This window comes from Thalassophryne amazonica, chromosome 14, assembly GCF_902500255.1.
Source record: "Thalassophryne amazonica chromosome 14, fThaAma1.1, whole genome shotgun sequence".
NCBI lineage: Eukaryota > Metazoa > Chordata > Actinopteri > Batrachoidiformes > Batrachoididae > Thalassophryne > Thalassophryne amazonica.
In genome coordinates, this window is record NC_047116.1 from 33,471,139 (window position 1) to 33,495,838 (window position 24,700).

At 40.2% G+C, this 24,700-nt stretch overlaps 1 protein-coding gene across 2 annotated transcripts; it reads right to left on the reverse strand.

Annotated features, from left to right (window-relative positions):
- On the reverse strand, positions 1 to 23,049 carry LOC117524470 (polypeptide N-acetylgalactosaminyltransferase 5). Of its 2 annotated transcripts, none has more exons than XM_034186264.1 (10): positions 21,847 to 23,049; positions 21,224 to 21,390; positions 17,887 to 18,006; positions 14,923 to 15,058; positions 11,964 to 12,083; positions 11,706 to 11,823; positions 11,083 to 11,412; positions 3,593 to 3,673; positions 666 to 820; positions 1 to 529 (listed from the first exon to the last, which is right to left on the reverse strand). In XM_034186264.1, the coding sequence occupies exons 1-10, from the start codon at positions 22,782 to 22,784 to the stop codon at positions 394 to 396; spliced, it is 2,301 nt and encodes a 766-aa protein (XP_034042155.1). In that variant the 5' UTR covers positions 22,785 to 23,049; the 3' UTR covers positions 1 to 393. The 2 variants fall into 2 exon arrangements, with proteins under 2 accessions (XP_034042155.1, XP_034042154.1); XM_034186263.1 differs by having other exon boundaries at positions 1 to 534; positions 671 to 820; positions 21,847 to 23,048.
- Between the last annotated feature and the right edge of the window lie 1,651 nt (positions 23,050 to 24,700).

Sequence of the window (24,700 nt, forward strand, 5' to 3'; positions counted from 1 at the left end):
GAAGCTTTTGTTCAACAATCATTTCCACATAAATTCAGCGTTATTTCAGAATAAAAGACAGAGGAAGCGATCAGAGCGCCGCAGCTACATGATCTGCGAGCTGATGCGTTCACTGCGTGTTGGTCATTTCGAAGCGTCATGGAGTTTCGCCAAGTTTCTGCTTAAAACTGACTTTAGAATGATTTAAGAGGTTTTACCTTTATCATCTAAAAGGTTAATAATCCCATTAATCCATTTGATTGCTTTGGGTGAAGAGACGCCGTCTCAGACGTGCTGCTGTGGTCCGAAATGACGCATGCGCGGTGAAGGCAGGCAGACCGATTTTTAGGGGCGGACCGTTCGGTCTGCAACACTGGACCACTACAGCACATTTAGCACTTAAAAGCGCTGTGGTCACTGAGTGTGGTACTGTGTAAACTCCCACTTTTGAAAGGAATTGTTGGAGTCGCACTGTTGAAAGTGAACAGTGTCGCCCTGCGGTCTTGCCTCCAGGCACACGTGGCGTGACACAAACTCCGGCAACAGGTGGTCAGCCTTGATCAAAAAACAAAACCAAAGAAGACACAAAGAAACAAAACAATGTCAAAACAAAACGTCAGTATGAGCAACAACAAAGCCTTTGGAAAAACAAACAAGGGAAGCATGCAGGACCCACCCAAATTACACCTACCAGTGTGGTGCTGGAGGACTTGTGAAACCAGCGGAGTTCTGGCTTTGTGTTGTCGCATAACTGTAGTGTCAAACTCAAGTTCTTATGAGCAGCAAGGCATAAATCTCCTTGGCAAACAAGCCTGGTCCAGGTGTAATTAAACTGCTGCGCCTGAATGTCAGAGAGAAGGGTGGAGGAAGTGTCAAACGTATAATTACGGCTCACGAAAATGAAATGTTTCACCGGCAGTGGATCAGAATAGTTGCTTTGACCACAGGAAGGTCACTTTTAGAAGTTCTTGGACTCCATCTTCATTTATTTTGGCTTAGACTGTCTGTATCCTCATGGTAAACAGATACAGTTGCATTTTAAAATGGTCTCTTCTGTACGACATATCTTCCTCAGATTTGCTACAAAAATCTGCTCCTTTCAGCCATTTCTTAATAGAATTTACAATACTGTGGAAAACAAGGCATCCGGATGTTTGCAGTGCCTCGCCACCGCCAGCTACTTATTTGACTTGGCATCACCTGATGCCACTGATGCCGCAGGTCTGACACATCTGTTAACCTCTGGGGGAGCAGATGCAGAAAACAGTGTTTCAATATCTCATCTAGTTCCTGAGATAAGGCCATTAATATATTTTTGACAAGGACCTCACTTATTAGACCTTTGTAGAGCCAGCAGCTCAGTGGGACAAGGACTTAGACTACCAATATGTAGACCTGGGTTGGATGCCCAGTCCGGCTACCCATCTGTGTTCTTGGACAAGACAGTCAATTGGGGAAGTAACCCGTGATGTACTGGCATCCCTTCACACTGTGGAATGTGGGGATAACTACCAGCAACAATGGGCATCAAAGCGTATGGAGAACTGACCTCTTCTTCTTCTCGCACTTGCATGGAAGTGCAAGTCTGCAATGAGTAGCACCAGTACCAGAAGGCCTTAGACACAAGACCTCAACATGAAATGTGTTGTGAGAGGATGGACCACTGAGTTTATCTACCAAGTACGAGTGAAATTGTTTGTTGTATTTTGAAGATATTGCCTTGGGCAGACAAACAACGAGGCTAATTAAAAAAAAATTATTTTTTTTCATTTTTCATAAATTAATATAAATAACTACTTGTAATTATATGTCCACTGTACATAGTACATAGATTAGTTCTGGTGGCCTTCGGTTTATACTGCTACTGCTCCTCTGAAGGGAGGCGAGTATAACACGACAGAAATCACAAAAATCTGAAATAAGTCATTTCAGGCCTAAATTTTGCTTATAGCAGAGGCGTTTCAACATGCGTATATAGAATTGTCATTTTGAGGAAGTTTAACATCAAACATCTAACAAATCATTGGTAATGATCCAATACACATATGCACACACCTCACAGAGCAGTGGGACATCACCTTCAGCAGCCCTGCACCACCCTTGGGAACTCTGATGTGTTACATGGATACAGGCACCTCACACTAAGTCAACAAGGGACATAGGTTCTTTCTACTTAACCTCCTCTCATCCAGTGAGTCTATAGATGACAAAGTGCTGTATTCTCAGTCAGGTAATGGAGGCTTGATGGTGATTGTTAGTTTTGAAGTAGCACACCTCACATTTTGCCCATTCAAAACAAATTCGAGCTTTTGTTCAAAAACGCTTCTTTTCATAACGCAGATGCAAGCCTCAATTCCGGTTGGAGTCTGTGCGAGCTCTGTCGTCCTTTTATTTTTTGTGTACCGTAATTTCCGGACTATGAGCCGCTACTTTTTTTAAAGGCTTTTTCATAAGTTGAAATACGTCAATTGATTTCCTGAAAGCTGTGCTCCTCATACAGTGTAACCTCATACACAGTGTAAATACAAGGTCTTACCTGTTCGTTTTAGTGAAGAAAAGTCCCTCTCAGGCACTTTGCGCCATCAGATCATCAGCGGAGCAGAGCCTTCTCCCCCCACCCTTCCAAACCAGTGTCGCTGACCGAACGGTCCCCCCTAAAAATCAGTCTGCTTTTGCATCTGTGCATACGTCATTAGCCACGGTTCACGGATTAAGACCTCGTTTCTGCTTCAAACTGCACTTCAGTCATCATCTATCTCAGCGACAGATATCTGAAGCTTTTGTACAACAATCATTTCCACATGAATTCAGCATTATTTCATCATAAAAGGCGGTGGAAGTGATCAGGGCACCGCGGCTAAACGAGCTGCTAGCTGATATGTTCACTGCACGTCGGTCATTTCAAAGTGCCACGGAATTTCGCAGAGTTTCTGTGAAATACAGCCTCATTTCTACTTAAAACTGACTTTAGAATGATTTCAGAGGTTATATCTTTATCATCTGAGGGCTAATAATCACATTAATCCATTTGATTGCTTTGGGTGAAGAGACTCCGTCTCAGATGTGCTGCTGTGGTCCAAACCGATTTTTAGGGGCGGATCGTTCAGTCTGCGTCACCGGGTCTCTGTCTTGGCACAACAAGTCGCAAAAGTCACAGCACCTCATTAATGTCTCATTTACCATAGACTCCATCCGATCGTGGCTGCACGCGATGAAAGTTAATAAAAGAAAAAGTTAAAATTACTCAGTTCTCTGTGTGGAGCAGAGGCACCGTGCACACGCACTGGATGACGTGCACGTCAATATTTACCTGTTAACACTTAAGGGGAAAAAAGCATTTATGGTATGTATTTAATTAAAAGTTAAAAAATGTTCCTGCTAACATCTTTCTGTGTAAATATCTCATGTTACAACGTGGAGACCCGCGGCTTATAGACAAGTGCGGCTTATTTATGTACAATTTCTTTTTTCTTTTTAAAATTGGTGGGTGCAGCTAATATTCAGATGCGTTTTATAGTCTGGAAATTAGGGTATATGGGAAGGTCAGTTAGCATGAGGACTAAAGTTGTACAAAACATACGGTGACTGACAGGCAAAACACGGTCATACTTACCTGCTTGCTCAGGTCACACGTCTCAAACACCAAGGAGCTGTTCTGCAGACTGAGACATTTTCTCAAGCCGAGATTGAACATCTACAAGTAAACATGAGATGACAAAAAGGTTACACAGGTGAAAGACGCACTGTGGCTGTTTATCCATTCAGGACGGCGCGCATGCCCACGCACACAAAAAGGTCCATTTATTAATGAAAGAATCGTGTCACAGGCTGTCTTAGAGGACAACAGCTCTTTGTTCCACAGGACGATAAACAGCGTCTGTTTGTGCTCCGCAGCTGAAAAACAACCACATAATGTGAAGAAAGAGTACTTTGCTTTTATTCAGAAATGTGTGAAGTTCCCACTGTCACTGATGAAAGTGAGGTTAAAAAAAAATATCAAGGAGGTCAAAGTGGAGCGAGGGAAATTACACAATTCTCAATTTCAAATTCAATATCATTTTTTGTAAAAAGTTGGTTAAGAAAATTAGAGGTGAAATGTTTAGATAAGAATATTTTTAAAGCTTTAAGTAAACATTCATAAATACTATTTACTATTTAATAGTATTTCTCTAATACAAAGAACAGAGCTGCATGAAACACAGATGTGTAATAGATTAATTATTAAACTATAAGTTATAGTTGTTGTCAATAACAACCACAATATCACTTGAGTGAGAAGCCCAAATAAATACGTTTTACAAACCCAATTCCAATGAAGTTGGGACATTGTGTAAAATGTAAATAAAAATAGAATACAATGATTTGCAAATCCTCTTCAACCTATATTCAACTGACTACACCACAAAGACAAGGTATTTAATATTCAAACCGATAAACTTTGTTTTTGTGCAAATATTTGCTCATTTTGAAATGGATGCCTGCAACACATTTCAAAAACGTTGGGACGGGGCAACAAAAGACTGGGAAAGTTGACGAATGCTCAAACAACACCTAATTGGAAACAGGTGAGTGTCATGATTGGGTATAAAGGAGCATCCCCAAAAGGCTCAGCCATTCACAAGCAAAGATGGGGTGAGGATCACCACTTTGTGAACAACTGCATGAAAAAATAGTCCAACAGTTTAAGAACAATTTTTCTCAATGTTCAATTGCAAGGAATTTAGGGATTCCATCATCTACAGTCCATAATATAATCAGAAGATTCAGAGAATCTGGAGAACTTTCTACACTTAAGTGGCCAATATTGAATGCCAGTGACCTTCAATCCCTCAGGTGGCACTGCATTAAAAACTCACATCATTGTGTAAAGGATCTTACCGTGTGGGCTCAGGAACATTTCAGAAAACCATACACAGTTAATACAGTTCGTTGTTACATCTACAAGTGCAAAGCGAAAGCCATACATCAACAACATCTAGAAACGCCGCCACCTTCTCTGGGCCTGAGCTCATTTGAAATGGACAGACACAAAGTGGAAAAGTGTGCTGTGGTCTGATGAGTCCACATTTCAAATTGTTTTTGGAAATCATGGACGTTGTGTCCTCCAGACAAAAGAGGAGAAAGACCATCCAGATTGTTACCAGTGAAAAGTTGAAAAGCCAGCATCTGTGATGCTATGGGGGGTGTGACAGTGCCCACAGCAGTGGCACTGAAGTCATACACCAAGTAAGAATGGGAAAGAATTCCACCTACAAAGCTTCAACAATTAGTGTCCTCAGTTCCCAAACGCTTACTGAGTGTTGTTAGAAGGAAAGGTGATGTAACACAGTGGTAAACATACAACTGTCCCAGCTTTTTTGAAACCTGTTGCAGGCATCCAATTCAATTCAATTTTCAATTTTTTTTTTTTTATATAGCGCCAAATCACAACAAACAGTTGCCCCAAGGCGCTTTATATTGTAAGGCAAGGCCATACAATAATTATGTAAAACCCCAACGGTCAAAACGACCACCTGTGAGCAAGCACTTGGCTACAGTGGGAAGGAAAAACTCCCTTTTAACAGGAAGAAACCTCCAGCAGAACCAGGCTCAGGGAGGGGCAGTCTTCTGCTGGGACTGGTTGGGGCTGAGGGACAAAATGAACAAATATTTGCACAAAAACAACAAAGTATATCAATTTGAACATTAAATATTTTGTCTTTGTGGTGTATTCAACTGAATATAGGTTGAAGAGGATTTGCAAATCATTGTTGTATTCTGTTTGTATTTACATTTTACACAACGTCCCTTCATTGGAATTGGGGTTGTAATATTATAGTATTGTGCTACGATGTATTTGATTAGTAAATGTCGGGATGACTGTGTGCTGTTTCGACAACACCTAATGGGAACAGCCAGAAGAAAAAGATCTCAGTACGACACGTCATGTAACGAACTTTTCATTCATTGTTTATAATCGCTTATAATTAAGAGTCACAGGGGATCCAAGAGACTATTTTTTTTTTTAGGAAGTTGCAGCTTCAACACCATATAATACTTAAACACGGCACAGTTTCACCTCGTCATATCTAACACTACTCTGACATTCGGTCTGCTTTCCGTTTTATTGCAAATCAATCAATCAATCAATCAATTTTTTTATATAGCGCCAAATCACAACAAACAGTTGCCCCAAGGCGCTTTATATTGTAAGGCAAGGCCATACAATAATTATGTAAAACCCCAACGGTCAAAACGACCCCCTGTGAGCAAGCACTTGGCTACAGTGGGAAGGAAAAACTCCCTTTTAACAGGAAGAAACCTCCAGCAGAACCAGGCTCAGGGAGGGGCAGTCTTCTGCTGGGACTGGTTGGGGCTGAGGGAGAGAACCAGGAAAAAGACATGCTGTGGAGGGGAGCAGAGATCGATCACTAATGATTAAATGCAGAGTGGTGCATACAGAGCAAAAAGAGAAAGAAACAGTGCATCATGGGAACCCCCCAGCAGTCTACGTCTATAGCAGCATAACTAAGGGATGGTTCAGGGTCACCTGATCCAGCCCTAACTATAAGCTTTAGCAAAAAGGAAAGTTTTAAGCCTAATCTTAAAAGTAGAGAGGGTGTCTGTCTCCCTGATCTGAATTGGGAGCTGGTTCCACAGGAGAGGAGCCTGAAAGCTGAAGGCTCTGCCTCCCATTCTACTCTTACAAACCCTAGGAACTACAAGTAAGCCTGCAGTCTGAGAGCGAAGCGCTCTATTGGGGTGATATGGTACTACGAGGTCCCTAAGATAAGATGGGACCTGATTATTCAAAACCTTATAAGTAAGAAGAAGAATTTTAAATTCTATTCTAGAATTAACAGGAAGCCAATGAAGAGAGGCCAATATGGGTAAGATATGCTCTCTCCTTCTAGTCCCCGTCAGTACTCTAGCTGCAGCATTTTGAATTAACTGAAGGCTTTTTAGGGAACTTTTAGGACAACCTGATAATAATGAATTACAATAGTCCAGCCTAGAGGAAATAAATGCATGAATTAGTTTTTCAGCATCACTCTGAGACAAGACCTTTCTGATTTTAGAGATATTGCGTAAATGCAAAAAAGCAGTCCTACATATTTGTTTAATATGCGCTTTGAATGACATATCCTGATCAAAAATGACTCCAAGATTTCTCACAGTATTACTAGAGGTCAGGGTAATGCCATCCAGAGTAAGGATCTGGTTAGACACCATGTTTCTAAGATTTGTGGGGCCAAGTACAATAACTTCAGTTTTATCTGAGTTTAAAAGCAGGAAATTAGAGGTCATCCATGTCTTTATGTCTGTAAGACAATCCTGCAGTTTAGCTAATTGGTGTGTGTCCTCTGGCTTCATGGATAGATAAAGCTGGGTATCATCTGCGTAACAATGAAAATTTAAGCAATACCGTCTAATAATACTGCCTAAGGGAAGCATGTATAAAGTGAATAAAATTGGTCCTAGCACAGAACCTTGTGGAACTCCATAATTAACTTTAGTCTGTGAAGAAGATTCCCCATTTACATGAACAAATTGTAATCTATTAGACAAATATGATTCAAACCACCGCAGCGCAGTGCCTTTAATACCTATGGCATGCTCTAATCTCTGTAATAAAATTTTATGGTCAACAGTATCAAAAGCAGCACTGAGGTCTAACAGAACAAGCACAGAGATGAGTCCACTGTCCGAGGCCATAAGAAGATCATTTGTAACCTTCACTAATGCTGTTTCTGTACTATGATGAATTCTAAAACCTGACTGAAACTCTTCAAATAGACCATTCCTCTGCAGATGATCAGTTAGCTGTTTTACAACTACCCTTTCAAGAATTTTTGAGAGAAAAGGAAAGTTGGAGATTGGCCTATAATTAGCTAAGATAGCTGGGTCAAGTGATGGCTTTTTAAGTAATGGTTTAATTACTGCCACCTTAAAAGCCTGTGGTACATAGCCAACTAACAAAGATAGATTGATCATATTTAAGATCGAAGCATTAAATAATGGTAGGGCTTCCTTGAGCAGCCTGGTAGGAATGGGGTCTAATAAACATGTTGATGGTTTGGATGAAGTAACTAATGAAAATAACTCAGACAGAACAATCGGAGAGAAAGAGTCTAACCAAATACCGGCATCACTGAAAGCAGCCAAAGATAACGATACGTCTTTGGGATGGTTATGAGTAATTATTTCTCTAATAGTTAAAATTTTGTTAGCAAAGAAAGTCATGAAGTCATTACTAGTTAAAGTTAATGGAATACTCAGCTCAATAGAGCTCTGACTCTTTGTCAGCCTGGCTACAGTGCTGAAAAGAAACCTGGGGTTGTTCTTATTTTCTTCAATTAGTGATGAGTAGAAAGATGTCCTAGCTTTACGGAGGGCTTTTTTATAGAGCAACAGACTCTTTTTCCAGGCTAAGTGAAGATCTTCTAAATTAGTGAGACGCCATTTCCTCTCCAACTTACGGGTTATCTGCTTTAAGCTACGAGTTTGTGAGTTATACCACGGAGTCAGACACTTCTGATTTAAAGCTCTCTTTTTCAGAGGAGCTACAGCATCCAAAGTTGTCTTCAATGAGGATGTAAAACTATTGACGAGATACTCTATCTCCCTTACAGAGTTTAGGTAGCTACTCTGCACTGTGTTGGTATATGGCATTAGAGAACATAAAGAAGGAATCATATCCTTAAACCTAGTTACAGCGCTTTCTGAAAGACTTCTAGTGTAATGAAACTTATTCCCCACTGCTGGGTAGTCCATCAGAGTAAATGTAAATGTTATTAAGAAATGATCAGACAGAAGGGAGTTTTCAGGGAATACTGTTAAGTCTTCTATTTCCATACCATAAGTCAGAACAAGATCTAAGATATGATTAAAGTGGTGGGTGGACTCATTTACTTTTTGAGCAAAGCCAATAGAGTCTAATAATAGATTAAATGCAGTGTTGAGGCTGTCATTCTCAGCATCTGTGTGGATGTTAAAATCGCCCACTATAATTATCTTATCTGAGCTAAGCACTAAGTCAGACAAAAGGTCAAAGGGCAGAGTCACGCCTGGCCATGTGCCATCAAGGAGCATACACTGCCATTACCAAAGAGGGCAAAAAGCGATGTCTGAAGTAACTGTTTACTGCACAGGTCAATGCTACAAGTGACACGGTGTGATTGTGTTGAATTGTTTTCAGATGTATTCTGACTTGTACTTGGACGGATTTTACTTGGATTGGATTTTACTTAAATGCATGTATGCGTTCACTCTCTTTAATTCCACGGTCAACTCCAGAGTGTGCAGTGAGCCTTATTTTGTGCCCAGCTGGAAATTTCATGTCATTAGGATCTTGGAACAACAACATCACAAAAATTTATGCATGAATTTATTTAGATTGCATGATGCACTGTGCTAGGTTTAGTGATGACCAAGTTGTGAGTGTGTTTGCACGTCAGTGTTATGCCAGAATGATCCAGAATGCTTGGACTGATCAAATTTAAATTTAATTCACAAGCTGAAACAAAACAGTGTCTTCCTGATCTTGGTTATACATCGTGATGTCATATCTGTGAAGTAGCTGATGTAATCCTTACAAGTCTACAAAGTGAAATACTCCAGAATCCCGATCCAGATCACCTCAAAAATTTAATGGAGCGTTCCCAGGCCTAACACTACGGAAGCATATTGCATTCACTGGATTAAAAAAAAAAAATTGACCACTGATCTCGTAATTACAAGAAAAGATCTCATACTTATGAAATCAGGATCTCGTAATTACGAGATCAGGCTATTTTTATTTTTATTTATTTATTGTGTGTGTATGTGTGTAATCGCTTCTGTACAATGTGCTAATGTACAAGTACTACCAGTCCCTCGGTAAAGACAAGCGTGAGAATTCCTGAGTCATAATCGAAAATCAGACAATTTGTAACCTCCGACATTGCACTGTGATCAAACATCACGGTGCACTCAAAGTGTGGATTTCCCCTGAAACTATTCCTGGATGATTGAAACTCCTCCATCGAGGCGGGGCCCACAGACTGGCATGTGCCCGAGTGGGAGTGAACCCCGCTGTGTCCCTCAGTGGTCGGTGGGGCTGTGTGAGTGAAAGCTGGACGACGCCCCGTGGTCCTCCCTGGACCTTCATCCAGGAGCACTTCAGGGGAAAATCCACACTTTGTGTTTGATTGCAGTGTGTTATCGGCTGAGCTCAGCCCGCTTCTTTACTGAGGGACTGGAAGTACAGAAGTATCTACATAAAACAATTTAGATTAATGCAATACGCTTCCATGTAACACCAATGTGTGGTGAAAACTTGGTGAAAATATGTTAAGTAATTTTGATGTAATCCTCAAAATCCAACAAAGTGAAGTGTACAAACTGAAATCCTGATCCAGAATTTGGATCCAGATCACCTCCAAAATTCAGTGGAGTCTTCCATGCCCTATTATCTATCTGTGGTGCAGATTTGGTGAGAATCCATGAAGTAGTTTTGACGTAATCCTTAAATGCCTATATAAAGTGAAATTTTGATCCAGAATCCAGATCTGAATCACATCCAAAATTCAGTGGAGTCTTCCATGGCCTAATATCTATCTGTAGTGAAAATTTTGTCAAAATCCGTGCAGTAGTTTTGGCGTAATCCTGTTAACAGACAGGCAGACATGTATTTATTTATTTAAATAAATAAACGCAGATGATCTTATTACATCCTTGGCGGATGTAATTAAAAGTAAAAGAACATCAGGGGTTATTATGTATTATTTACATATAATAAAAGAAAATAAAATATAGGGCAACCAAACTTTTACAGATCAAATTTATCTATAAAAGCATTATTGGATTCATTCAATGATAAAGACTTACAATAAAGTTTTAACTAATTTCTCCAATGAGTAATGTTTGGTTTTGTCTTGAAAAAAACAACATTTATGAATATAGCTGGATAATTCTTGTTCACTCAACACACATACTGTATTGCGCATCTGGGTACTTCGTGTCCTTTTTGCCCTCTTTGGTAGTGGTGGCCGTGCCCCAGTGCAGGCACGGCAGCGTTACGTTAGCTGTATAGGGAGTGTGCACTCTGGCTTTGCTATATCCAACTCCATGGCGTTCACTTACCAGGCCCTCAGCTTTGACGAGGGGAGCCTCCATATCCGGGTACACGTTGTCCAGGTACCACTTGAAGCTTTTGCACTGGAGTTTCTTTCTCAGCTCAATCTGTACAGTGAGGTCGCCGATGTCATTCACCTTTTTGTCCAGCAGGTGGAGGTAGCCATGACCGTAGAAAAGGTCCTTGTACTCATCGAGCCACACTTCAGCCACCCGCGCCAGGTTGCGCGCCACCGTTTTGTACTTGTCCTTGGGGAAATTGTAGGGATTCTGTCCTCGGTAAATATGTCCCACTCGAGAGCACGGGAGAATCTCGATTTCTCCACCGCACATCCAGATCTGTGCAAAAGGAAATGGATAAATAAATGAATAAATAAATAAATGAGGGATTCGTTTTGCGTAAAAGATGGTCTGGAAATTTTAAGCAAAGTCTTAAGCTACTCTCACACAGAAGGCCTGTGTGTGGCAACCATTTATGTGCTATACTCACCACGCACACAACTGCACTCACCGCCAATATTGGAAACTATACTTTTGAGTAAAGATGTGTTTGTGGTGGAGAGTGCCGAGTTTGGTAAACTCCACGCACACACACCTTCGGTGTGAGAGAGGCTTAATGTCAGATGAATGACCTTAAATGAAATCTCCATGTTCTCTCCACCCCACACATCCAGTCCAGGATCATAAGCTCCAAGTTCAAAGAAATAGTTCTTATCTATAGAGAAGAGACCTCCAGCCATCACGGGGCATCTGGAAGATAAAACAATTACAACACAGTAATTACAAATGAAAGCTCACTTGATACTTTCAAGCACACAGCAGTGGCTCTGCTTATAGTTTTAGTCATAAAAACAACAACAACAACAAAAATAAAAAACAAAAAACATTACCTTAGTGGATCTGAAATACTCAAGTTAGTCTTCTTAATCACTTCTTGTGGTATTGGTCGCCAGCGAAACATCAAAGACCAATCAAAAACACCTTTTTGGAAGTTGTCAATTTTCAAGTAACTGAAAAGAAAAGGAACAACTTAGTATTATGTTACAGCAAACATTAAAGGAGACATGGTACATTTTATGGAATTTTTCCTTTATAGATTGTCAGTCAGATGGATGCAGGTTGTAGTCCAAAAGAAAAAAAAATTAACTGCATTTGTAAAAGTAGACAAATCTGTAATAATGTTTAGAAATTACCGATAACATGAGCGAAGCTTGCTCATGGTACATGGAGTCTCAAGCAGGAAGTGCCAAATTTTGAGTCCATAGTGAAACAGGAAATGTCAAATGTCAAACACTTCCTGGATCAACACTTCCTGGGTTGACAGACAAGATCTCATGGAATCTCACGGGAATACAATGGCAACTTCACACTGAAACAGGAAGTGCCAAATTTTGAGTCCACAATGAAACAGGAAATGTCAAATGTTGAACACTTCCTGGCATGGGTGGAGCTAGAGCGGTGGTCAGGGTTTCACTGGACTCCCCTGAAATCTGATTGGACACAGATGACTGACATGTCACGACACAGCACGCCTGGTTGAAAAGAGCTGCATTTTAAAATCAGTGACACATAATGACTGCTAGGCCCCTCCAGTACAGTAGTTGGTGCTGTGTACCACAGAAAGTTCTAATCCACCTTACAAGAAGAAGAAAAATGTTTGACTCAGACTCCAAATGACACCAAAATTATACTGGTGAGTAAATGACAGCATTTAATGCCAAAAATGAGGTCCAGGTTGTTAAAAGCGACATTTGTCCTTTAATTCGGGTTGCCTTATATATACACATGTGTTTCTCCAGTGTTTTTAAATGAGCAGGCAGCTGTTGATTCATGAGATATGGTGGGAAGACGCTTAGGCTGAATGTAATGGTAATGTAATGTACTCCTCCTCTGTTCTGTATAAAACCTGTGTGACCTCTTAATTTTGCTCTCTGAAGGACTTATTTTTAAATAACCTCTTAATTTTGCTGTCTGAGTGACACACCAGTGACACAGCTTTAGATAAATAAATCTAAAGTTATCTTCCTTAAACTCAAATTGAAAACAAATCTCTACAACTTGATATAAATTAATTAAAAATATAAAATCCAGCTTCCTGATGAAGTGGTGTAGAGGAAGATTTTCTTAAAAAGAAGATCTGATAGTTCAGCTACAATTTGCCAGAAAGTACATTTGAGATGAAAGCCTAGATTTGATGTTTTGATGAAAGCAACTTTTGTATTTCTTCATAATTGATGTAAATAAAGTCCAGGACCTATTCAGTGACTTGGAAATGTTCATGTTTCCATCCCCTGACTTTCTAAAGAAAACTGGCAATAAAACTGATTATTATTTACAGGTGTTATCAAGTTTTAGAGATTTGCTTTCAGTTTGAGTAAGATAATTTTAGAAATCTTTATTCTTTAATTTTTTTGTATTTCTTGTAGTATTTAAAATGGCATAAAGAAATTAAAATGTGTGAAATTTCAAGTGTTCCAATACCTTTGAAGGCACAGTATCCTAACCTTATGATGAGTGCAAAATGAGTGTGGTATTATTACTGTTTTGTTTAAAAATGTTTCATTTTCACTGTTGCTGCACTTTGTGTCAAATCATAGTCATATCGTATATTATATTGATATGACAATATTGCCATATGATAATTTGGCCATATTGTACAGCCCTACTGTCAACTATCTGAAAAGTTTGAATATTAATTTACATCTACATTAAAAAATGCTTAAAGTGGCAGGGGGTTAAGTGGTCTGTAATTAGGGAAGTCTGGGAGGTGGAGCCCCCCCAGAAGTTGAAAGGCAAAAAAAGAAAAATGCTTAAAAAGGTGGGGGGTCTGAGGGAGCTCTGTCCCCCCAGAACCTAAAAGGTTTTAACCATGCTAATGCTCCCCTGAAACATTTGCTCAAAAAAGGTCTGAAGGACCTAAGTGACATGGTGAGACGCTGAAGAGCTTTGCTCCATGTCTGTGACATACATATTAATAATAACAATACTAATCCAAGCCATGGGATTTAAATAATGTTATTCTTCATTTATCTGAACTAATTTAACATTATACATAAAGGTTTGGCCACACACCAAAAGTGTGACTACACACAGGTGTGGCCAAACCTTTGAGTGGTAGTGTGTGTGTGTGTATATATATTGTACCCCCAAAAGCAAAATGAAAAATGAAACATCTACTCATGGACAGTGTTGATGACACCAACCGTGATCAGTAGTTTTTCAGACAACCAATCATTAACCAAGTGTGCCTTGTTGACATAAGAACAGACACAAATATGATACATTTCAAATACAAAAAAATCAGATAATTTCTGAAAAACTTCTTTAACAATGACTTGTGCTTGTTTTAAAAGACAGCCAGACAGTTTGAGGAGTGTGCTCATGGGCAAGCAGCTGAAACAGGCAGTTTACACATATGCTGAAAAATCCAGTAAAGACATGCACAGCCTGAAATGACTTGCACAGCTTTTGCAAGTCTGCACAGACAAAGGAATCGGGTTATGCTTTACCACAGGGTGCCTTAAAGGTTTCCCAAAGGCAGGAGGCAGATCCGTGCAAACAGCCACACACACAGGTGTGTCTTTCCCAACAATCAAAAGCCAACCTATTATACACACCTATGTGTCATCAGCAAACAATGTAACCAGTGATTGGGAACTTCAGTACTTAAATTAATGAAGCATATGTTCCCAGCCATGTTTCATATAAGATACAGATTCATGGCTTTCACAGCATTAAAAAACCTTAAGATAAGGATACAGAACATCATGTAGCATTACCCATAGAACATTATTATTATTATAACAGATGTGTGAATTTTGATACTCTAATCAGGTCGTGCTGATTCACCTCATGTCCTTATCACTGATGACTTCAATAGTGGGACAGGGCACTTTCTTACGATTCTGGTAGATTCTCTCCAACATCGGCTCCAGCCAGCCCACGTTGCATTCAATGTGGGAGTCGAGGAAGGTGAGGACTTCACCTGAGAGGAAAGCAAACATCCTGCTGTAGTCAGACTGCACACAAGCAAACAAACCAGCTCCTGCATCAGTTATCTGTGAGCTCGCTGATAAGACAGCCATTAGTTTGCATAAACAAACTGCTGAAATGATTAGCCAATCCATTGATTCGTACTTTGGCAGAAAATTACTGAACAGATATTGTTTAAATAGTCAAAAAGAAGCCAACTTAAAGTGGGGACATGATTGTTCACACAGTTTTTGTATGATTGCTATTTACTCATCATTGGATTTTGTGCTGCTGGTTAAACATGACAAACAAGATGGCAGGGGTGGTGGCCAAATGGTTAGTGCGCTCGGTTTCAGTGAGGACATTTCCCGGTTCAAAGCCCACCCCTTCCTAAGTTGCATCAGGAAGGGCATCCAGCGTGAAACCTGGGCCAATTCAACATGCAGATCCACCTCGGATCTGCTGTGGTGACCATGAGTGAAAACAAGGGAGCAGCCGAAGGGACTTACTAAGTGATCAAATAAGTTGGCAGCTTAAGCCTGGTTCACAAAACAGGATTTTAAAATTATCTTTAGGTTTCTAAAACCTGAGAGACCACACATGTGAAGATAAAAAAATCATGGATCTGACAGGTTTGGTCGTACAGTGTGTGGTGTTCAGCCACACGACAAGGACAACACCACCACACACGAACAAATTTCACGCACGGACATTCACAGCTCAGACAGGAAATCTCACAAAATCTCTCGAGATTAAACGTGACCTCAGAGTAAACAAACAGAGGTACTTTGTGGACTATTTAAAACAGAGGGAAAAACGATACAAAAAGAAAAAGAAAAGGCGTTCTTTAAAGGAGTGGCGACAGCCGGACTTTATGGTAAGTCAGAACAGCTGTTTTGATTTTATTTTCCGCTCCGTGTGTCCATCACCTCGCTTTCTGATTGGCTAAACGTCACATTCAGCAGGCTGCGTACTTGTTTTGGTCGGAGGACACAACACACACTGTGATATCGGGCCAAGAAAATCCTACATGTTGAATATCCCCGATTTGTGATCGGAGCGCTCCTGACGTCCTTCCGAGCAGATCAGAGCGCTCTGAACACATACTCTGAACGCTGTGGTGATGTGGGACCGCCGTGTGACCACACACACGGCAGGAATCTCTGATAAGATTATCTGTAGCGTCATCACGATTGTCGGGGCGTCCTTAAGATTGTCGGAAGGGGAAGATCGGGTCCGATATCGGCCTAATTATCCTGCTGTGTGAACCCGGCCTTAGTCAACAAATTCAAATTCAATGCAACCTGACTTTTCAGTGTTAAAATTACAAATGTGGGCTTGACCTCCGATTTGAGCTACTTCAGGTTTTACACACACACACCAAAATGTTTGCAGTTGCTAGTTTGTGCAATAAACACTGATACTCAGAACACTTTAAATTGGATTCTGCTACTATATCCATCTGTCTTTTGCGATGGATCCACCCACGCATCCATCCATACTGTACATACACCACACCATAAACATTTATTCTGCCGTTAAAGCCTCAGTTACAACCCATTTTAGGAGTTTTTAATCCTGCAATCACCTGGTTCCTGTAGGTCCTACATCTCTCATAAGATTTATTTATTATCTTTGTAGTCTTACTACGATGGTACAGACATTGTAAGGCCTTTGTACAAGTGGCAAGATGATTGTGCATTTGTCTTGAGATAAACGGGTGGACTTGATGCTACCTGTTGTACTGACATTGTACTATGATCTTGAGATTGTAGTAGGACTGTTGTAGGAACCGCCCAATTGCCTTTTATGTCTTACATGTATTGTAGCTATCTCAAGTTGCCTGTACTTACATAGTACAAAGACCATACATGTCTTACAACCTTTGTACTGCCATCCTGCAATAAGACTGACATATTGTCGATGGTATATATATGGGAAGAACATCAGATAAAAACATCAACACAAGCCTAGTTGTCGACATCATCATTGGTTGGTAATCTCAACACAAGCCTAGTTGTCATCATCTTCTTCATTGGGTGGTGATCTCAGTGATGGCAGTGCTTCTTTTGTCCTTGGCCAGTTGAAGGCCCTGGTACTTCGTCGACCTCTTCCTGCTCTTCATCCCCAGGTTCATGATCATCTCTTGTCTTTGCCTCTGGGTTTTCCATCTCTTCTTCCCTCCTCTGTTTTCCCTTGCCTTTTCCTTTTCTCATACTCTTCATATTTCCTGGTGATACTAGTCGTGTTGAGAGGTCAAAGCTATACTGGCCGCGGCGATTCTGATACTGTTTCTGTGATACTATAGTTGCTGACAATGGATCAAGCAGCCAACCCTTTATACCTGGGTCATTCTCACACTATGCTCTTATGCTTCTCACAATCATTGTAGGAGGATCCTACTAGCAGTACAGTTATTGTACAATGATCCTACTAGCAGTATAATTATTGTACAATAATCTTACAAATCCTAAGAATAACATTGGGGATTCATTTTTAGGGTTTAATTGTACATACATCTTACAATGGTCTTACAACTCTTACAATGGTCCTACAATGATTGTACCATCATCTTGCAATAAATTTCATCTTTACAGCTCTTAGAAAATGTTGAGCATGATCAACAGTGGCCCTAAGATGATAAGACGACTCTAGGACCACTCTAGCAACAAAATTATCCTTGGATGATTGTACAATCATTGTAGGATTTGGCAAAAAAAAAATGGTCTTAGACCAGTTTTAGAAGCTCTTAGGATGGGTTGTGACTGAAGCTTAATCATAAACATCTCAGCCAACACGCAGTTCAACATCAGTATGTGAAGAAGGGTCAACCAAGCTTACCTTTGGCAGCAGCAGCTCCAGCCATCCTGGCCCTGATCAGGCCCTGGCGCTCCTTCAGGCGAATGATTCGCACTTTGGGAAACTGGAGCATGTACCTATCCAGTGGCTCCTTCAGATACTCTGAGCAGACAAAGGTGAGCGGTCAAACGACTGCACACCCATATATGATGATTTAAAGTGTGTTTAAGTTTACAGGTGAATCTCTTAATATATGCAGACATATTTGTTTTTGTCTTCATAAAAGTTGAATTCCTCACACAGCCACATGAAAATCTACATTCTGTAGAAATTTCAGAAAATTCACAGTCGTGACAACGTTTATGGGACAAAATAAAATACAAATTGCAGAACAAAATACCCTAGAACTGTTGCTAACAAACAAACACTAAACTACAGCCAAGTAAATTTTGGAAGATGGAGCTGTAAGAAATACAGGTGATTAGATTTAAATATCAGCAGTAGGTAGCAGTTTGTCTCCCAGCTACTAAGCAAAAACTAAAACTTGAAAATCACCTGTAGAGGCCAGCTTGAATTTTAAAGAGAGCGCCAGGAGGATTCATCAGTAATTTTGATATGTTGTTTAGTATTGTTTGAGGCACCATTACCCTTGAGTTTGTATGGCGTTATATAATAGAAAACAGCAAAATTTCAATGCTTTTGAGCTGCCTCTCAAAATTTATTTATACAAACAAATTTTACATAGCATGTTTCCTCATTAATTGGAACCTATTCAGGGGTCAATTTCAAAACAAGGACCACCCTACTGGTACATAATAAGACACTATTTGGTTTAGATCATCTTTAAAAAGGGATTTCAAGCCAGTTTATCCTTGATATGTCTTTCAAAAATAATATATCGCAAAAACATAGAGTTAAATGTCTCATTAATAATACCCACAAATGCACAGAGGGTGATCTACAAACAGTCCTTGATTTGCGATCCACAAATTTCCGATTTGTAACTTGTGTGTTGGGTTTTACTAAATGTGTAATTGTAAATGTATAATTTTTTTCATTTGTAAAAAAAACAGCACTTGCAAAACTGAAAATTCTGTTTGTGAAGTGTGATTCAGCATTTGAGGATCACCGATCACACGCATTCATTGTTTTGCTCAGTTACGCAATTTGAGACATTCTGAGTGCAAAACTGCACAGAGGTTCACAAATATGTAGCTATTAGTGATCAGACGGAAACTCAGAAAATATCATTTCCAATAATGCCTTTTGCCACGTGTGTTGGTTAACGCGCAAACCATCAGAATTAGTGTGTTACTTTAAAAGATATGTGCGATATTTTCACTTTGTAAAAATTACAGAGTTGCTGTTAATGTCAATAAACTGTCTGGAATTGGTTTTGTTTATAAATGAAACCATGAGTGAAACACCAGAAAAAACAGTTTCCCTCAGGCCCAAGTGACTGCGTGGTTTGGGTGGGATTTGAACTGTCGATCCTCTGGTCTCCAGCCCTACGCTTAACCACTAGACCATCACCTCCTATAGTGCTAAATTACAATATGTCTTCTCAAAACAGCACTATACATAAGCAAGGTCTTGACCCTACCTGACTGGGGGTGGGGGTAGGTAGGGTCTAGACCTAGCAAGCATATTAACAATAGTAGTAAAAGAAAACCTCCCCAAAAATGTTTTGCTGTCTTACAGGAAGAAACCTCAAGCAGACCAAACTCAGTGGGGTGGCCATCCGCTATGACAGACAAAAGGCACAACACAAGATTGACTGAACATGCAACAGTATAACAGAAAAGTTGCACCTGACCCAAACAAATATATAGCAGTTGTTTAAAGAGGCAGCATAAATGAAAAGAAAACAGCAAGGTATTGCTCAGAGCCCCTGAAAAAATATTGCAATTAGTAAGTTAAAGCTCAAAAGTTAAATATGGATCTGGAAGAAGCATTCTGTCTACAAAATGCATGCATTTTGTCCATTACCTGTGTCAGGTTTTTTTTTTGAATATGGAAGAAATGGAGCAGTGCCACCTGTAATCATGGGGTCAGTGGTGCCAGAGCTCAACTGAGACTGCCATAAAGCAAAGGTATACAAAGAAGACCAACGGTGGAATATTTTGTAGTGTTTTATAAAAATATAACCTCTTTAAATATTTTTAAAGCTGTACGGCCTTTCAAATTTCACAAACCAGACAAAATTTAGTTTCTTCTGAAATCCAATCATTATAATGTGGGTTTATTTTTAAATCCTGTTTCAAAATTACAACTCATTTTAAGGAAGAGAACATACGTATTTACCTTTGGGGAATTCCATAACAAAAATGTTATTTTCCTTTTAATGGTCTCTGCAGGAAGAAATGCATGTACGCATGCATGACATTTTGAAATTACCAGAATTTACCTTTGACCTTGTGTGATGCACGTATACAGGGCATGCACGCCAAGATCCATAAGATGTCTCCGAGAGTCAACGCAAGTCCAGATTTCTTGTTTTGTTTTGGCTTCAGGGTCCTTCGTTAGTGGCGTGACTGGGGCTTTATATAGAAATAAGCTGTTTTTCAGCGTTTTCCACCACGTTAGATTATTTTGTTTGAGTGAGCAGCCAGCAGACGTCACCACACCTCTCTACTCTGATTGGCTGTTGTCATGTGCTTCCCAGCATCCCTCACGCAAGTCAGGGGAAGCCTTCACGTGTTCTATGATGTCACTGTGGTTGCTATCAGACATAGTTCAAGGCCGTCTGTTCTACTGAAATTTTCCCCTTCAGGGGAACCATTTATTAATTTTTTTCTTGACAATGTGAATTTTGATCATACTGGCAATGTCATATCCGATGCTGGACTCCGAAAAATTATGCCACCACTTCCACCATTCGGAAGATTCAGACGGGTTTCAGTGGCTTTTCATTCCTGTGACTATCTGAGAAATTGTGGAAGAGGTGGGCAAGTTACAACATGTCCTGTGAGACTTCAACACAGAGGCGCTTTTGCTCTGTTATCAGCTTCGTGCCGAAGCCATCAGATGATGATGATGCCCATAGGATCGTCACCAAAAGCCGTCTGAATAATCCGAATGGTTTCCACCTGGCTGTCGCCCAGTTTCTGGCAAAATTTGATGCAATCGGGCTGCTCCAGTTGTTCCGCCATTTTCCTTGAAATGAAAATCCAACGAGAGACTCTACCCATCCTCACACAAAGGCTGCTTACCAGCAAATGACGCAACCGACAGGCGTGAAAAAATTCACGCATGCGCATGAAGGTTCAAGGTTGGCTCATGCAAGCACACGTGACTCAAATCCATCAGGTTTTTGAAAAAATAAAAAGGTTGGATACTTTTCTAACAGATCTCGTTTGTACATTAAAAAAGTTCTTACCTTTGGTGCTAAAATCATCTACAAGAATGATCTCTTTGATGAGGTGTGGTGGCGACCTGTTGAGGACACTGTGCACAGAACGGAGGAGCGTGGACCACACTTCATCCACGAAGCAGAAAATCACACTGGTGGTCGGCAAATCGTCGTGAATCAGACTCTGTGCACACCTCAAATACAGTACAGGAATAAAATTCAGCAAGACTTTAACAGTGCAAGGTCACGCTACATCAAGTGGACCAGAAAGCTGTGAAAAATCAAGCTTTTGTAAAGATAGATGCCAAAATTTTAGGTGTCCATCTCGAAAACTGTCTAAGATATAGCCAGCTGAAATCTAGGCCGTGTCAAAATTTTGTAAATTCACAAGGGCTGCCACTGAAATTATCTTTAAGGACAATTCAAAAATAAATACAATTCAGTATTTTAGCAGTTTTCAGTCATTTTCCACATTTTGAATTAAAGGTGTTAGCTCTGCTGATGGTCAGATTGATCAGCAGTGTGTTATCCAACAACACTTTTCAGATATTGTTCAACTAAAAACAGTGGACCAACCCTTGGCCCACTTTATGAGGAAATGACCAGACTTAGAACCATAAAGTTGCATCTGTGACACAAAACAGACTCACATCTCAGGCCTGGTATCTGGAATAGCTCGGTCCACCGGGATCTGGTCGCTGAGGTAGACATTAAAATGTCCTTCGCCCCATCTCTTCTTCACCTGTTCGTCTGCGTCACTGGGAAGGACTCCCGGTTGCCCAAACTGTCCCACTGCGTTGACGTCTCTCGGAGAACGAGTCACATCCAAGGAAAGCACTTTGTGGACACTTGGCTTTCGGACATGAGTTGACATGTCCTTGGACTCCTCTCCTACTTGAAGCTTCAGTTCTTCTCTATGTTTTGGGAGTTCCTTAGCGGCATCTGGATCACTTTCAACAAACTTTGTCTCCTGCTTGTTCTTGTTGGAAATTGTCACATGTGCTGTTGTGATGTTAACATTATGTGTTTCGTGCGTCTTTGAATCCATATTGTGTGGAACATCTTGAGCACCTTGAGAGTCCTTTGAGTTTTGCCCGTTTTCCTGAACAACAGGCACCACTTTGGTCGCGACTTTACCAATATTGGCTTCAGCTTTGGGTCCATTCCCATCCAGGTTGACAGCTTTTTTGGCAGGAGGATCCTGCTTTGGAGCCACAGCTCCATCATCTTCAGGAGCTGCAGATTTATGTTCTTGCTGGTCAAAATCCCTGAGCTTATTGAGCCTCAACAGCTGTTCCTGTTTCTTGGCTTCTTGAGGATCAAAGCCGTCCGCCAGGCCTCTTGCGGGTTCGAAGCCCTTCACCATCAGGTGGGTCCCCTTGCGGGCCCTTTGCCTCATCAGCTTGTCCCTCTCCATGATCATTCGGTCCCGCAGCATGCTGGTGTTGGCGTCGTTGATGGACACGCGCAGCGCGGCCATGTCAAAGAGCAGCCAGAGGACAGAAGCCACGAAGACAAACACCAGAACTCTGCCGCTGCCCCGCAAGGAGCGCTTCCAGGTTCTCAGCTTCTTAAAAACCACATCCATGATTAAAAACGAACACTGTAATTCTAAACCATAGGTGCCTGCGTGGCATAACTACAAAAATACTCCGTGAAGCGCTGACTGAGTGTCAGAAACACAGCAGTCACACACACAGATTTTACTCTGTCATGCCGCGTAACTTCCGTCATCTCCGACCTGGAAAAGTCACCAAACTCGTTTCCAAACAGAAGCGTCTTCGCTGAGCGGAGAAAACTTCTCGGTACTGAGAGCGAGGAGGAGGACACCGTGGACGCTGCCGATGTCCACTGTGTCGCTTCACTCTGATTGGACAAAGTGCAGGAAAAACTTGGCGGGAAAGTCAAGTTACAGATAGTAGGATAAAGGAGAAGTGAATTTCAAAATAAAACAGGCAGAACCCATTTCGAAATTTTCTTTTGAAATGCACACTGCTGGGACTAAACGAAATCACACACACACACACACACACACACACACACACACACACACACACACACACACACACACACACACACACACACACACACACACACACACACACACTTTATGTACATATGTACATATTTACGAGGGATGAGGGAGTACACCACTATCTGTAGATGTACTCGGAGTGGGCGGGGCGTGGTTTAACCAGAAATAGGCGGGGCTTAAATCGGTACATTATTTTAACCCTGAAATTGATATGAATTGGTCAGAAGTTGCTATATTTATTGTTTATTTGCAAACTATTTACAGAACAGCCTCAAAATTGAGATTCAAATCAATGATTTTGATCACAAAAGTAAGAGAACTATTTACAGAACAAGTTTTTTTTATGAACTCAGAACATGAATATCCTTACGTGTATGAATGAATATTTACAGAACAGCCTCAGAATTGAGTTTCAATGTTTTTGATCACAAATGTAAAGGAACTATTTACAGAAGAGCATCAAAATTGAGATTAAAATCAACGATTTTGATCACAAAAGTAAGAGAACTATTTAGTTTTTATGAACTCAGAACATGAATATTCTTAAGTGTATGAATGAGTAACAGAACAGCCACAGAATTGACATTCAGTATAGTAGGAAATTATGAACTAAGTATGCATGAACAAGACTTGTCACACTCAACACAACTTTCTTTTATTATTATTATTATTATTATTATTGTTATTATTATTTTATTTTATTTTTTATTTTATTTTATGATCAAACTATTATTTATTTATTTTTACTACAAATAACGTTTTTGGCATTTTTTTTCCACACAAATTTAAACAATGTTGATTAAGGTGTCTGTGATGTGTGTTCATGTGCATGTGTGTGTGACTGAGTGAGAGGGAGAGAGAGAAGACTATTTATTTTTTAATGATCTGTGTAAACTTGGTGATTCATGCAAACATCCAGTGATGGCAAACAGGGAAATAATATGTCAGCCTTGTTCACTGTATTCTTCACAAAAGCACCGCGTTCAGTATGAGAAAAGTTTTCCAACTAACTTCATATCACCAGCCAAACTACAACCCCTGGCAATAATTATGGAATCACCGGCCTCGGAGGATGTTCATTCAGTTGTTTAATTTTGTAGAAAAAAAGCAGATCACAGACATGACACAAAACTAAAGTCATTTCAAATGGCAACTTTCTGGCTTTAAGAAACACTATAAGAAATCAGGAAAAATAATTGTGGCAGTCAGTAACGGTTACTTTTTTAGACCAAGCAGAGGGAAAAAAATATGGAATCACTCAATTCTGAGGAATAAATTATGGAATCACGCTGTAAATGTTCATCCCCAAAACTAACACCTGCATCAAATCAGATCTGATCTTTAGTCTGCATCTAAAAAGTAGTGATCACACCTTGGAGAGCTGTTGCACCAAGTGGACTGACATGAATCATGGCTCCAACACGAGAGATGTCAATTGAAACAAAGGAGAGGATTATCAAACTCTTAAA